Source organism: Leptopilina heterotoma, unplaced genomic scaffold (assembly GCF_015476425.1).
Source record: "Leptopilina heterotoma isolate Lh14 unplaced genomic scaffold, ASM1547642v1 Lhet_206, whole genome shotgun sequence".
Lineage (NCBI taxonomy): Eukaryota > Metazoa > Arthropoda > Insecta > Hymenoptera > Figitidae > Leptopilina > Leptopilina heterotoma.
In genome coordinates this window covers 54,071-69,613 of record NW_025110922.1, presented here as the reverse complement: position 1 = coordinate 69,613, position 15,543 = coordinate 54,071, and the positions used below count along the sequence as shown (strand labels likewise).

The following is a 15,543-nucleotide window of genomic DNA, read 5'->3' as shown; positions in this document are numbered from 1 at the left end:
AATAAAATATTAGGACAAATTTTCTCAAAATAATATCAAAATTATTTTTTTATTTGTAAATGTTCTTATGATTTATGTTTGAAGGAAATATTTGTTATTAAATATATTTTCTGAAATCACTGATTGCAACTGATTTTTTGCTTTTAAATTAGTAAATTTTACTAATACACTGGGAAAAAAATTTATTTGATTCAAATAACCGATTACTTGACTATTATTAATAAAATATTTAATTGAATCAAATAATATTTTTTTGAGTCAATAAAATATTTAATTGAATCAAATAATATTTATTGGAGTTAATAAAATATTTAATTGAATCAAATAATATTTATTGGAGTCAATAAAATATTTAATTGAATCAAATATTATTTATTGGAATCAATTAAATATTTAAATGAATCAAATAATATTTATTGGAATCAATAAAATATTTAATTGAATCAAATATTATTTATTGGAATCAATTAAATATTTAAATGAATCAAATAATATTTATTGGAGTCAATTAAATATTTTAATTGAATCAAATAATATTTATTGAAGTCAATTAAATGGTTCAATTCATATTTGCTTCAAATACTGAAACTATTGGTTTAAATACCAATTAATTGTCAATTAATCGGTTATTTGAATCAAATAATTTTGTTTCTAAGTGTAAATAGTAATTTCTATTAATTTATTAATTTTCTTATTATTTGTAAAATTTACTAATTAAAAACCAAAAAGTCAGGTACTAATTTAAATTAGTAAAATTTTACTACTTTCAATTTAGAGAGAAGATCATTAGAAGGAGCTAGAAATGTTTTTCTAAAAATTGAAGAAAAGAGTAAAAACGTCTTATTTTAAGACAGAAGAGTCTTTGTTGAAGAAGCACCTATTTTTAAGTTAGACGTTTACTGAATTTTTTCGAAAAATTTTTTGCATGGAGATTATAGGCGGTGCTGAATTTTGGACTTTGATCTTAATATGGACCTAATCCGACTGAAATAGAATAAAAATAATCACAGGTCGTAAAGATGATGTTGATGATGATGCATATACCTCAAGAAATTACGAATTCACATCCTTTACCACGTAACCTTCGATCATTAATCTGAATATTATGAGATGATGATGGGTCACAAGGTCGGTAGCTCGGCGATAGCTAAAGAGTATAAAAGATGAAATTAAAGTAGCGGTAAGCACAATGGTCATTGGTGCACAATGATCTTCAGTTCAGTGTTTTTAGCCCTTGTGGCTTTCGGAGCCGCTGTTCCAATAACAACAAATCAGCAAGCCGGTAATTCTTTTTTTTCGAACATTTTTCTTTCTTTTTCTTTTTTCTAGTATTCTACTAATTAAGTTTTCCCTTGTTTCTTTTCTGAAATTCTTGTTTTTCATATTCTTAAGAATAAAATACCTTCTCATGTGATGAGAATATAAAAAATAAATAATACTATTCTTGAGAATAATAACCCCCACAGCATCTAAACTTGCAACAACATTGACAACATTGCTTCGAGTTTTTAAAATATTGAGGCAATGTTGTCAATATTGCTGCAAGTTCAGATGCTGTAAAAAATGTTTAATTATTTATTTATTATTAAAAAAATACGAATATAATTAATTATAAAAATACTAATAGAACTTTACCTTTTTTCAGCTGATCAAACCTTATTACAAAGACAAAATGAAGTAATTCAACTGCTGGAGAATATTGTTGGCGAAATCCCCAATGAACACTTATCCACAATCGGCCACACTTATGACATTGAGGGAAATCTTCAGTCATATGAAAATCCAAATTTAGTCAAATACCTTGCAACAGCTGTGAGGACAAATAATGTCCAGCCAAAGGGAACCGTTTTCTCAACAACTGTCAACGAACTTCGTCAAGAAGCCGTTCTCCTCACAAGAATCCTCCTTGGTGCTCGTGACTGGAAGACTTTCATCAACACCGCCGCCTGGGCTCGTGTTCACTTGAACGAACCTCAATTCCTCTCAGTTAGTACAATTTTTATTACTTTTACATTATTATAAACTTAAATATGTTATATTACTTTTATATTAATTTATAGTAATAATAATAATTGCTTTTTTATACTACACTGAAAGAAAGGCTTTCACAAATATGAGTATGAATATCCCAAACAGCATCTAAATTTGCATCAGCATTATGACAACATTGTCTCAATATTGTGATAAACATGCAGCAATATTGAGACAATGTTGTCAAAATGTTGCTGCAAGTTTAGATGCTATAGGGGTACGAACAGTGTTTCCATTTCTCACTTTGTTTTCGTTTTTCTATCATAGGCTTTCGTAGCAGCTATTGTTCAGCGTCAAGATACACAAGGTATCATTCTACCACCTGTGTATGAAATTCTCCCTCAAAATTTCTTCGACTCTCGAGTAATTCAAGAAGTACAAAATATCAAGTCCAGAGGAATTAAACAAGTAGATGGTAAGACGATCATCATACCGATCAACTACACCTCCCACTTGCCCACTGGTGAACACCGCATTGCCTATTTCACTGAGGACATCGGTCTCAACTACTACTACACTTTCCTCCAACTTATCGGATCTTTGGTTCAAGAACAAGTTAGTTTCAATATTTTTCATTCCTCTTTTCCAATTCCATAAATTTACAGAATTTACATTCTCTAGATTTACAGAATTTAAATTCCCTAAAGTTACGGAATTTAAATTCCCTAAAGTTACAGAATTGTTCTGTAACTAGATTTAAGGCCAATTTCACCAATGCCGATTAAAAGTTAATCAATGATTAAATCCTCAACCAATAAAGAGTTGTTGAACTGTATTTAATCATTGATTACCCCAACAGCAATTAAAGTTGCAGCAACATTAAGAATATTGCTTGCAAGATTCACAATATTGAGGAAATGTTGTCAATCTTGCTGCAAGTTTAGATGCTGTTGGAGTAACTTCCCTCTGGGCACGGAAACGTCTTTGTTCTAGAAACGTTCCTAAAACGTTTTCAGAACGTTAACGTTTCAGAACATAACGTCTTAAAAACGGTTTATGTCCCAAAAACGTTTTTAGAACATTGGACGTTCTTAAATCGTTAGGTAGCGGACATGAAACGTTCTAAAAACGTTTTAGGAACGTTTCTAGAACAAAGACCTGACCAGCGGGTTTTAATTGAGGTTTTTAGACCCTTAGTCTAAAATCAAGTTATAGAATTGCAACGTTCAGTTACCTAGAAGAAATCCTTTTTCCAGACTCAGAAAGAAACCACCGGTACCCAACAACCAACTGGCCATGGAGCACAATGGCTCTACCTTCAACAACAACTCGTAGCCCGCTACAATCTCGAACGTCACGGAAACAATCTTGGCCCCATTCCAGAATTAGACCTCAAAAATGTCAACATTCCATTCAAACCCCATTTGAGCTACCTGAATGGTCTTGAAATGCCCGGTCGTACCGAGGGACCAATCAATGTCGCCGCAATTCGTCCAGAATTATACCGCCTGATTCGCACTCTAGAACAAAGATTATTATCCGCAATCGACTCCGGACGTGTCATCACACCCAGCGGTGCACTCCTCTCCCTCTACCAACCACAAGGTTTGAACATCCTAGGAAATCTCATCGAAGGCTCTGGAAGAAGCGTCAACCCCAGATACTACGGAAGTCTCCTCCAAGCATCAAAGGTTCTCCTCTCCGGAACTCCCGAGTTTGACAACATTTGGGAATACACTCCAGCTGCTCTTGAACTTTCCTCCGTCGCCACTCGCGATCCAGCTCTCTATGTTCTCTTGAAACAAATCACCCAACTTGTGCAAAGATACCAAGAGTCCCTCCCAGCCCACCAATGGAATGACATCGTTCTACCCGGTGTTCAGATCGAGAGAGTTGGCGTCAGCAAACTTATGACATACTTCGAGGACTATTTGGTGAATCTTAACAATGCTGGAATTCAGGGTACGTGGGAAAATTTGGTTAAGGATTATCAGCAACAACAACAGCAGAAGAAGGGACAAGAGACACAACAGGGGGAAACTGGTTTGAACATCAAGGGTCTGCTCAAGAGGCTCAATCACTTGCCGTATGAGTTGGAAATTGTTGCTCAGAGTCAGCAGAATATTCCTAATGCTGTTGTTCGCGTGTTCATTGGACCGAAATTCACTCATGAGGGTCTCCCAATTGATATCAATGCTAATCGAGAGGATTTCGTCGAGTTGGATCAATGGATCGTTGATCGTAAGTGAAAATAATTAACATTGATGGCAGGGGAAAAAAGGGGCGCGCAAGCGCATAGCGGTTGCGCGAGCCTTTTTTCCCCGGCGTCACTACTTTTTTCCCCTCCGTCTGACCTGAAAATTTCGGGTTTCCACCACTACCCAGAGGCTGTCTTCGGCAATATCACCACTTCTTCTGTTTTCAGTTACTACTGGACAAAACGTCATCACTAGAAAATCTCGCCACTCATCCATCCAGGGCATTGATCATCCATCAGTTGACGAAATGATCCCAACTATCGAAAGAGCCATGCAATCCCAACAGCCGTTGTATACCATAAAGGTAACTTCTTTTTCCTTTTCTTCTTCCTTTTTTGCCTCAATATTCAGAAGAGTTTCAAACAAATAATTTCTTTTAGCCACAACAACTTTTTTTCCCTCAATATTTAGAGTGGTTTCAAGCAAATAATTTCTTTCAGCCACAGCAACTCCTCAGCTTCCCTGCCAGGCTCTCCCTACCAAAGGGCTCATACGGCGGTAACCAATTCCAAATTCTCGTTGTCATCTCAGCTGGTCAAAAGCCCCTCCAATATGGACCAATCACTCCCTACTCTGTCAACTCCTTCCACAGTAACCAATGGCAAACAGTGAATGCCGATCAGTACGAACAAATGATCGCACAACCAACAAAGGACCAAACATTAGTGGATGTTGTTCCCGATTTTACAGTCTTGGGAGGCGGTATCAATCAAGGTGAGTTTTGACAAATCTGCAAATTTCTTCAAATCTGCTTTTAGTACCCCAAAGCAGATTTTCTGTAATAGGCTTCTTTTTCATAGTAACTTTCTGCTTTAGCAAATATTCGATTTCGATTTTCTGAACTCGGAAACACTTTCTTTACTTATTCTTTTACTGCGGACAAAGCTTGATTGTAAATTCTTCTCCGTTACACAGAAATTAATTCCTCTTTCAGGCAAATGGCAATGGACCAACCTCTACAACCGTTACCAGGGATACTACTCACAACCTCAATGGCGTCACACTCTTCAGAACCAACAATGGCAAGGAGTGAGACAAGGACAAACCTGGGGAGTTCAAGGTCAAGGCATCCAAGGACAAACTTTGGGAGTTCAAGGCCAAGGCATCCAAGGACAAACTTTGGGAGTTCAAGGTCAAGGCATCCAAGGACAAACCTGGGGAGTTCAAGGACAAGTTCCTCAAGGACAAAACTGGGGAGTTCAAGGTCAAGGCGTTCAAGGACAGAACTGGGGAGTTCAAGGTCAAGGCGTTCAAGGACAAACCTGGGGAGTACAAGGTCAAGGCGTTCAAGGACAAACCTGGGGAGTACAAGGAATTCAAGGACAAGGAATTCGAGGACAAGGAGTCCAAGGTCAAGGAGTTCAAGGTCTAGAATGGAACACCACTGGTGTTGAAGGACAAGATGATGAGCAAAACACACAAAGGAGTGGACAAATTGTTGAGAAATACTACAACAATCTTCCAATTTCTCAAGTAATTGGTGGAGCAATTTCTCTTGATGGAAAACCATTCGGATGGCCATTGGACAGGCCAATTGCACCAAGTGCATGGAGTGTACCAAATGTATTCGCTCGCGATGTTGTCATTTACCATCAAGATGTTCCAGTCACGACTGTACCAAGGACACTGAATTATTAATCCTTCTGCATACACGACTATTCTTCTATAACTCCTACTTTTAATCACGATATTTATTATATTGACATGTGCTTATTTTTTTAATTCTTATTATTGTTTTATTAATTTTGTATACGATTGGGTTATGCGACTGAACTGCAAGTTTTTTTGTATTTAAAGTATAATAATGATAAAATAAATTTTTTTAAGAACAGTGAATTATGAGTTGAATTATTTAATTATAGAAAACATTTTTCATTGGGTTCTATTATTTTTTTTTGTAAATTTTATTTTATTCTTTTGGTAAATTGTATTTTATTCTTTTGGAAAATGTAGAAAATATATTTTTGGAACATTTTTATTTATAATATAGATTGAAGAAGAAGAAGAAGAAGAAGACGAAAGGGCAAGTTCCGTCTGTATTGAAATAAATAAATAATGAAAAAGTGATTTTTTATTTACTACCATTGTACAAATGAAAAAAAAATAAAAATTAGCTTGTAATAATAAAAAAATACAAGACTTAACAGGATATCAAAATGAAATTAAAAATTCATACAATGATAAATGATAAAAACTGAATAAGAACTGTTTTTCATTCTTATCCCATTAAAAATGAAAACTTCTTTCAACAATATTTGTCTTTTACTAAACTGCTTACTAAAAATAGCGGAAAATAAAAAATTCTAATTATTATTATTATTATTGAAATCTGTAAATTTCATTTTTATTTCGTAAAAAAAGAAAAAAATTTGAAATTTGTTTTAAAATAAGTTTGTAATGAACTATAAATAAATAAACTATTTTTTAAAATAATTTTCCTCGTTTTTGTACTATCCTTTGTTAAATATTTAAATAAACAACTTCTTCTTTAAATAAAACAAAATATTATTCTTTTGAAACCAATTTAATTTTAACCCAGATAGTAATTAAAATAATTTTAGGATCAGTTATTTTTGTTCTATTAATATTATACACATGAACTGTATAAAAATGTATCAAATTTTACAAAAATAAAATAATCCAAAAATTTCAGTTTTGTTGTCTACTATTAATTATTAGTATTAAATAGTATTAAATAGTACCAAATAGTATTAATTAAAATTAAGTTAATAGTATTTAATATGTTTTAAATTATTATATTAATACATTACTAATTAATCCACTTTTAATACCTTATTGAATTCATGAACGAAATTATAAAATTTGTCAAAAGTGTAGAGGAAATATAAAAACTCTTATTATTTCTTAAAAAAGAGAAGACGCGAAGAAATGAGAAAAGCGAATGCAAGATAAAAAATCTTAACGTGCGTTCCAAGGACTTTATATATACAGAGATGCACTGCATATCGCAGAAACTGTGATAAACCTTTGACAAAAGGAAATCAGTTTGTTTGCTTTAGTGTTATTAGTAAAAAATTTTCTTAATATTTGGAGATATAATTCTTAATTACTTAATTACCACACAAAATGCATTATATTCATTGCTGTAATTAATTTTATCGTTTCTGATAGATGTATTTATTATTATACTTTCCTTATTAACAAATTCATAATGAATTTCCAATTAAAATCTATATCATAATAATTACATTTTTTAAATAATTCGAATAAATCGTCAAAAAGTACGGGATAATTTATTTTTTCAAAATATTATACTATAATTTAATTTAATAAAAATTTAAAAACCTGGAAATTGGATTTTTTTAAATTTGGTAGCAATCTTGCAGTGCAAGTCAATATTGCAGGAAACTTATTGGACAAGCTTGCAGCAATCTTACATGGAAAGCTTCGGAAAAGTTCCTGTACCTAATTTCAAATTGATGGGACGTATTAATTTTCTTTTTTTATTTAATTATTTATCATATTTTGTAAAATATATTTATATTATTTACTGGACTATTTAATTTCATTATTTAATTAAATTATTCAAATAAAATTAGAATTTTATTAATTAATGCAATTTAAAACTGTTGTAAGCTTGCCGCAAGCTCAAAGTGACATTTACACTGTAAAGAAATGAATCTTACTTTCAGGCCATTTCTTATTAAAACTATGTTTATATCAAAACCATTTTTAACTTAATTTTAGCCTTGAGAGTTTGATTTGATTTTAAGTCCTAATATTGACTAAATATAATTTTAAGTTAATATAGTAATTATAGTAATACTATATTAGTATACTATATATAGGGGAGAGTGGGGCAAACTGGACCCCCTAACGGTTTTTTGACTCTTGTGACTAAACGAATCAACCGATTTTATTTTCCGATGGCTTGTTTGAAAGATCATTTAATTGCGCAACTTTTTCCCAGAGGCACCTACACTTTATCTTTTATTGTTTAGTTGCTGTGTTAACTTTAAAAAATTTTGCAAACGGTCCGGTTTGCCCCCCCCCCCTGAGGTAAACCGGACCGTTTGGTTTTTTATTTATAATATTGCATTTACATAATCTACAATAATAAAAAACATAAAGAATCATGTAAACAATGGTTGTAGTAATGAAAATAATAATACGGGATTGAATTTTAATTAAATGAATATTTTTTTCAATAAAAAAATAAAAATGTTTGTCATTATCAGAGAAACAATATTAAAGGGTCCAATTCTCATTGGAAGGCAATTATTTTCCATTGTAAGTAAATATTTTAATGAAAGAAACATTTTATTTAAAAATAATTTTTATGAAACTTTAATTCAATGAAAATATCCTATGGCCGGTTTGCCCCACCGAAAACGGTCAGGTTTGCCCCACAGGCCCATTTTGAGAATAAATGTTTGTCAAAAAGAAACGCTTTGCAAATTCATCAAAGTTTTTGGTGGTAAATATTCCTGAGGTGTGTACCTTCAAAACCCAAGACCTAATATTTGGAAACATTACACGATTTCCTCAGAATTTCCTTAAGAAAAAATTCGTAAAAGTGTAGAAAAAAACTAAAAAAAAAAAAAACTTTTGCTCCCTTCGTCGCCCAAACGCAAGCTAAAACTGTCAGATTGAAAAAATAAGGTATACTAAACATGGTTGTTTTAAATTTGTAAACATCACTTTTTCCAATTTCGCCAATTCGGAAATATTGAGGGGGGTCCGGTTTACCCACCGGTCCGGTTTGCCCCACTCTCCCCTACTAATACTAATTTTTAGTAATAAAATATTAATTGCTAATAGAAGACTAATAATTTATGTAGTATGTCGACTTAATCTATAAATTTGAATTAGTAAAAAATTTACAAATGAAATGAGGAAAAGTCGTCCATGAAAACTATACCTACTATCAATTAGTAAAATTTTTCTATTTGTTATATAGTAATTTAGATTTAGAAAGTACTAATTTGACATAATAACAGACATGAATTACTACATGAATTATTATACTTTTCTACTGTCAATTAGAATAGTTTTCTACTAAAAATTAGTCAAAATTGTTACTAATTCAGCTAGTAAACAAATTCACACTATTTTATTAGTAAAAATACTTTTTTTAGCTTTAGAGAGTATGTAGATAGTACTGCTCCCTATTGAAAAAGTATGTTTGTCTTTACACGTGAATTTACATATGCAATTACTCGCGAAATTATTGCGATCCTATTTTAAAAGGTGAATTATAATTGTATTAAATTTAAAGAGGAAAGAATTTTTAATGCAGAAAGATATAAATACTGTAAAATATTTTTTGGAAATTGTTCTTCTTGATTATTTATAAACCGTCCCAAAATATTGAACACACTTTGAAATCATATTGTATCTATATGCAATTATTATAACATTTTTAAATTTTTTCTATATTCATAATTATTTTAATATCTTATTGTAACTTATTCAATTAAATTAAAACATCTTCATTAAACTTAAATTGGGTCTTTAAAATAATCATGCGTTAAATTTTATGAATCGTGACAATAGTCTTGTTTTTGATAAATATAATTTGTTAATTGTTAAATAAAATTTTTAACGTTAAAAGAAGAATAAAATTTCCATTTAAATCTTATAAACAATTGCACACTTGATCCTTATATTTTTAGTACGATTATCATTGACATTGCCGTGTTACACACATGACCAGAATTTGAAATAATAATCACTGACAGATTGCAAATGAAGTAAGGGGTCAACAGGTCGCGATGATAGTCTTAAAATTTTAGTATAAAAGGTGCCGATGCATCGAGACAAAGCATACTCCACTTGGTATCAACCATGAGATTCAGTGTAGTATTTTTGGCCCTTCTGGCCCTCGCAGCTGGTGTGCCCCAAGTGCCCCATCCACACGCTGGTAAGTCTAGACTTTACCACTATTCGAATTTTTCCAAATTTTAATTTTCAATTTTTTCTTTTAATTATTTTTGTATTGTGTTTAAGCAATGAAAAGTCAAAATGATTTTGAAAATTTGAATATATTTGCAAATTGATTGAAATTGAAAAAAAAATTTTCTTTTCAGCTGACCAAGGTCTTCTTCAGAAACAACAGGATGTCATCTATCTGTTAGAAAACTTGACTGGCGAAATCCCCAATGATCATCTCCGCGGAATTGGACACACCTATGACATCGAAGGAAACCTTCAGGCCTATGAGAACCCCAACTTGGTGAAATACTTCGCTACCGCTGTTCATACTGGAAATGTTCAGCCAAAACGTACTGTATTCTCCCCAACTGTTGATGCTCTCCGCCAAGAAGTCATCCTCTTGACGAGAATCTTCCTCGGTGCCAAGGACTACACCACCTTCCTCCACACCGCCGCCTGGGCTCGCGTTCACTTGAACGAAGGTCAATTCGTCAAGGCTTTCATCATCGCCGTTCTCCAGCGTCATGACACGCAAGGCGTCACCATCCCACCAACCTACGAAATCCTCCCCCACTACTTCTTCGACGCCCGCGTCATCCAGGAAGTCCAAAACATCAAATCTCACGGAATTGGACACAATGCTGGTCAACAAGTCCACTACATCCCAATCAACTACACCTCCCACTTGCCAGCTGGACAACACCACGTTGCCCACTTCACTGAAGATATTGGTCTCAACAACTACTACGAATACTTGCAACATGCTGCCTATATGCTACCTGAACTCGTAAGATTTTCGAATTTCCCTTTTAATTTCAATTTTAGAATTGCCAACTTTCATACTAATTGCTAATTTTTCAATTGCAGCTCCACGAACAAAAACAAGGATCCGGAGTCTTCGGACACCACAGCTATGAAGGAGACGATCAAGTTGGATACGGAGCACGTTGGTACTACCTTCATCAACAACTCTTGGCTCACTACAACCTCGAACGTCTTGGACAAGGTCTTGGCCCAGTCGAAGATTTGCACTACCACCAATTAGACATCCCACACAAACCCCATCTCAAGTACATCAACGGTCTTGAATTCTCAGGACGCCCAAGTGGCCCAATCGACGTTACCCACATCCGCCACCAACTCTACCAATACGTTCGCACATTGGAGCAAAGAATCTTCGAAGCCATCGACGCCGGACACGTCATCACCCCACAAGGTGCCTTCCTCTCTCTCTACCAACCACAAGGCTACAACATTCTTGGTGACCTCATCCAAGGAACCGGCAGAAGCATCAACCCACGTTACTACGGCAGCTTCGTCGAAGCATCCAAGGTCCTTCTCGGAGGAACTCCACAATACGACAACATCTGGGAATACACTCCATCATCCTTGGAAATCTCTTCCACCACTGTTCGCGACCCAGCCTTCTACAATCTCTTGCAACACATCATCCGCATCTTCAGACACTACCAAGAATCTCTCCCAGCCTACCAATACAACGACATCGTCTTGCCAGGAGTCCAAGTACAGAAGGTCGACTTCAGCCACTTGGTCACATACTTCCAGGACTACATTGTCAACCTCAACAACGCCGGAGTTGAAGGTGTCAACGAGAAGGAGCAAAAGGAACACCAAAAGGGAACTTTGGACATCAAGGGTCTCTTGAAGAGGCTCGACCATCAACCATACGAATACCAAATCTACGTTCAGAGTCAGAAACCCGTTCCCCATGCCGTCGTCCGCGTCTACCTTGGACCCAAATACGACCATGAAGGAGCACCAGTCGACATCAACACCCACAGACACCACTTCGTCGAATTGGACCAATTCGTCTACGATCGTAAGTTAACGTTACCTAAAAACACTAATTCAATTTCTACTAGTTTAGTTCTAGTACTTTACTAACAGTTTCGTTCTAGTACTTTAATAGCAGTTTCGTTCCAGTAATTTACTAACAGTTTAGTTCTAGTACTTTACTAATAGCTTACTAGTTTACTAATTGTTTACTATACCTCAAAATTAATTTTCAGTTGTTGAGGGACAGAACGTCATCACCAGAAACTCCCACCAATCTTCCATCCACAGTACCGATGTTCCATCAGTCGATGAAATCCTCCACCACGTTGAGAATGCCGCCCACGCACAAAGCCCACACTACGTCATCGAACCACAACAAATCTACGGATTCCCAGCCAGGCTCGCCATCCCCAAGGGTACCTACGGAGGTCTCCCACTCCAAATCCTCGTTGTCGTCTCCGGAGGACACCACCAACACCACTACGGACCAATCACCCCTGATTATGTCAACTCTTACCACAGCCACTCCTACCAACCCGTCAGCGTTGGCGAATACGAACAATTCGTTCAACAACCCGCCAAGGCCGGAGAAGGTTACACCATGGTCGAAGTTGTTCCTGATGTAGAAGAATTAGGCACTGGCATCAACCAAGGTAAGTTCGACCCGAACAGTTCTATTTCGTTTTGGTTTTCGCAGCCTGACAATAGTCCACTCCAGAGAGAGAAAAGTTGATTTAGCAAACCTAGGGTCAAACTACTAGGTAAACCTATCCTAATAGGATAGGAAATACCTATTGAGGAAGTTTGCCAAATCAACGATGTTTCTCTATGTCACGCAGTACTAAATAGACAACTAATGGTAAACATTCCTTATAGGCAAATTCCACTGGACCCAATTGTACAACAAATACCACGGTTACTACCAACAACCACAATGGCACCACCACCACGTTGAACACCATCAACACCAATACCAAACCGTCGGCACTGGCTACCACTACGGACAACACGGAGTCCAAGGACAACAACAACAACACCACCAACAACAAGGACAAACCCATCACGGAGTCGGTCAAACCGGACAAACTGGATACGAAGGTGGCAAATACCAAAGCATCTACCAACCCCATATTCACAGCGGAAGCGGTGTTGGACAACAAGGACAAGGTTACACCGGACAACACTACGCCCAAGGTTACGGCTACGGACACGGACACACTTATGGACAAGGTTACAACTACGGACAAGGTCAAACCTATACCCACGGTCAAGGACACGGACATGGACACGGATTCTACGGCGGTGCATACCCAACTGGAATCTGGGGATACGTCTCAGAAATTACTGGCCAGGAACCCCATGACGAGTACCTCCAGAAATACCATCACCAACACCACATCTCTGAAGTGATCGGAGGTGCAATCTCTCTTGATGGAAGGCCCTTGGGCTGGCCATTCGACAGACAATTGGGTGTCAGCGTATGGCACGCACCCAACATTCACTTGACTGACGTCTTCGTCTACCACCACGATGTTCCAGTTTCGCATGTCGTCGAGACCCATCATCATTAAAGTTGTTTATAGGAAAACAATTATTTTTAATAATGAAAATTCAACAACTCTTAACTTTTAATTGTAATCTTTGATTATTGTAATTTAGTTACTTCTCTGATATGGTATAAAATAAATTGCTATTAAATCAACTTTTCAAAGTTTCTATTCTTTTTCCTACAACATCTAATAAACTTGCAGCAACATTCACAATATTGAATGGAAATTTAACAATATTAAGGTAATCATTGTTGATGAAAGTTTAGATGCTGTGGGGGATATGTCTTTTGGAATTCTTTCTACAACATTTTCATTGCATTTTTATACATTTCTTATGACTGGACTACTTTAGGACCGAAAGTTTCCTATATTGGCAAAAAACCATGGATGTTTCTTAAACTTCTGAAAAAATTTCACGTCCGGAAAATAATGTTCCAAAATATTTTAAGAACATGGATGTTTAAATAATTTTCTAGAACATTATTTGCCGGACATGAAACCTTCCAAAACAGTTTTTGGAAGGAACATGGTTTTTTGCCCAGAGGGCTTTTTGTGAAGAATTTTATTAAAATCTAAAAGATTAATTGAATTATTTCAAAAAAATCGAATTAAAATTGTATATTTAAAATATAATTGATTTCTTCCGAACAATTTTATTAAAATATTTGAAAATAATTGAGTTCCTGTAGAAAATTTTAATATTTTTGTAAATAATTGAATTCTTCCAAAACATTTCAAAACAGCATTTTTTTTAATAATTCACTTTTTTGAGGAAAAAATCAAAAAATTTTTTAAAAAATTGAATTTTTATAAAAAAATGGTTATTATTAGTCAAATAAGTTAAATAAGAGAAAAATTTACTTAAAAACTAGAAATTAAATTTTTCATAACTATAAAACATGAAGACATCGATGACTCCGAGTCTTCGACTCGGAATAATCGCTTTCTTCATGTTTTATAATAATTAAAGATGGCAAATTGATAAAATCATCATTTCACATTATATAAGAATTTTTAACTAAAATTCTTCTTTAAACAATTATTTTTTAATAATTTTCGAAAACAAGTTCTTTGACAATTTTCAAATCTATTTGTTTACAATTTAATTTTACGAAATTTCAATTATTTAAAAAGTCTTCAATATTAAATAGGTATACATTAGAAAATAACAGCTTTAAAAAATTCAATTTCAATTTTAAATAAGCCTTTAAAAAAAATCCAATTAAACCTCTTGTTTATAAAAATAATTGAATTTTTCCAAAGAATTTAAAAAATACATTTTTAAAAATTTTTATAATTGACTTTTTCGAGGAATTGAAATCAAATTTTTAAGAATTTTTACATTTTTTGTGCAATTCCTTTAAAATTGTATTAAAAATAATTGAAATACTGCGATAAATTTTATTATTTATGTAAATAATTGAATAGCTGCTAAGAATTTTATTAAAATTTTCAAAAATAATTGAATTTCTGAGAAGAATTTTATTATTGATAAAAATAATTGAATTATTGCGGAAAATTTTAATAAAATGTTTAAAAATAATTGAATTTTTGTGAAAAATTTTGTTATTTTTGAAAATAACTGAATTATTGCGAAAATTTTTTATTCAAATTCCTAAAAATATTTGAATTTCTGTGAAGAATTCTATTATTTTTGAAAATAATTGAATTCCTCATAAGAATTTTATAAACATTATTTTAAATAATTAATTTTTTCGAAATATAATAAATATTACAAAAATGTTATTTTAAATAATTGAATTCTTGTGGAAAACTTTATAAATGAAAATAATTGAATTCCTCATAAGAATTTTATAAACATTATTTTAAATAATTAATTTTTTCGAAATATAATAAATATTACAAAAATGTTATTTTCAATAATTGAATTCTTGTGGAAAACTTTATAAATGAAAATAATTGAATTTTTCGATTAATTTATTTAAAATACTATTAAAAATAATTGAAATTCGTCGATGGATTTTTTTTTATGAAAATAATTGAATAGTTGCTAAGAATTTTATTGAAATTTTCAAAAATAATTGAATTCTTACGAAAAATTTTATTACTTT

The 15,543-nt window shown here is 33.4% G+C and overlaps 2 protein-coding genes across 2 annotated transcripts; both read left to right on the top strand.

Annotated features, from left to right (window-relative positions):
• The first annotated feature begins 1,165 nt into the window (after positions 1–1,165).
• Positions 1,166–6,065, top strand: LOC122501256 (hexamerin-like). The gene is made up of 7 exons (XM_043610588.1): positions 1,166–1,282; positions 1,646–1,986; positions 2,299–2,586; positions 3,228–4,212; positions 4,397–4,533; positions 4,670–4,943; positions 5,164–6,065. Exons 1-7 carry the CDS (start codon positions 1,207–1,209, stop codon positions 5,865–5,867), a joined length of 2,805 nt encoding a protein of 934 aa, XP_043466523.1. The 5' UTR covers positions 1,166–1,206; the 3' UTR covers positions 5,868–6,065.
• A 3,935-nt stretch (positions 6,066–10,000) lies between these two features.
• On the top strand, positions 10,001–13,623 carry LOC122501257 (hexamerin-like). The gene is made up of 5 exons (XM_043610589.1): positions 10,001–10,113; positions 10,280–10,911; positions 10,992–11,964; positions 12,155–12,574; positions 12,798–13,623. Exons 1-5 carry the CDS (start codon positions 10,038–10,040, stop codon positions 13,490–13,492), a joined length of 2,796 nt encoding a protein of 931 aa, XP_043466524.1. The 5' UTR covers positions 10,001–10,037; the 3' UTR covers positions 13,493–13,623.
• The last annotated feature ends 1,920 nt before the right edge of the window (positions 13,624–15,543 follow it).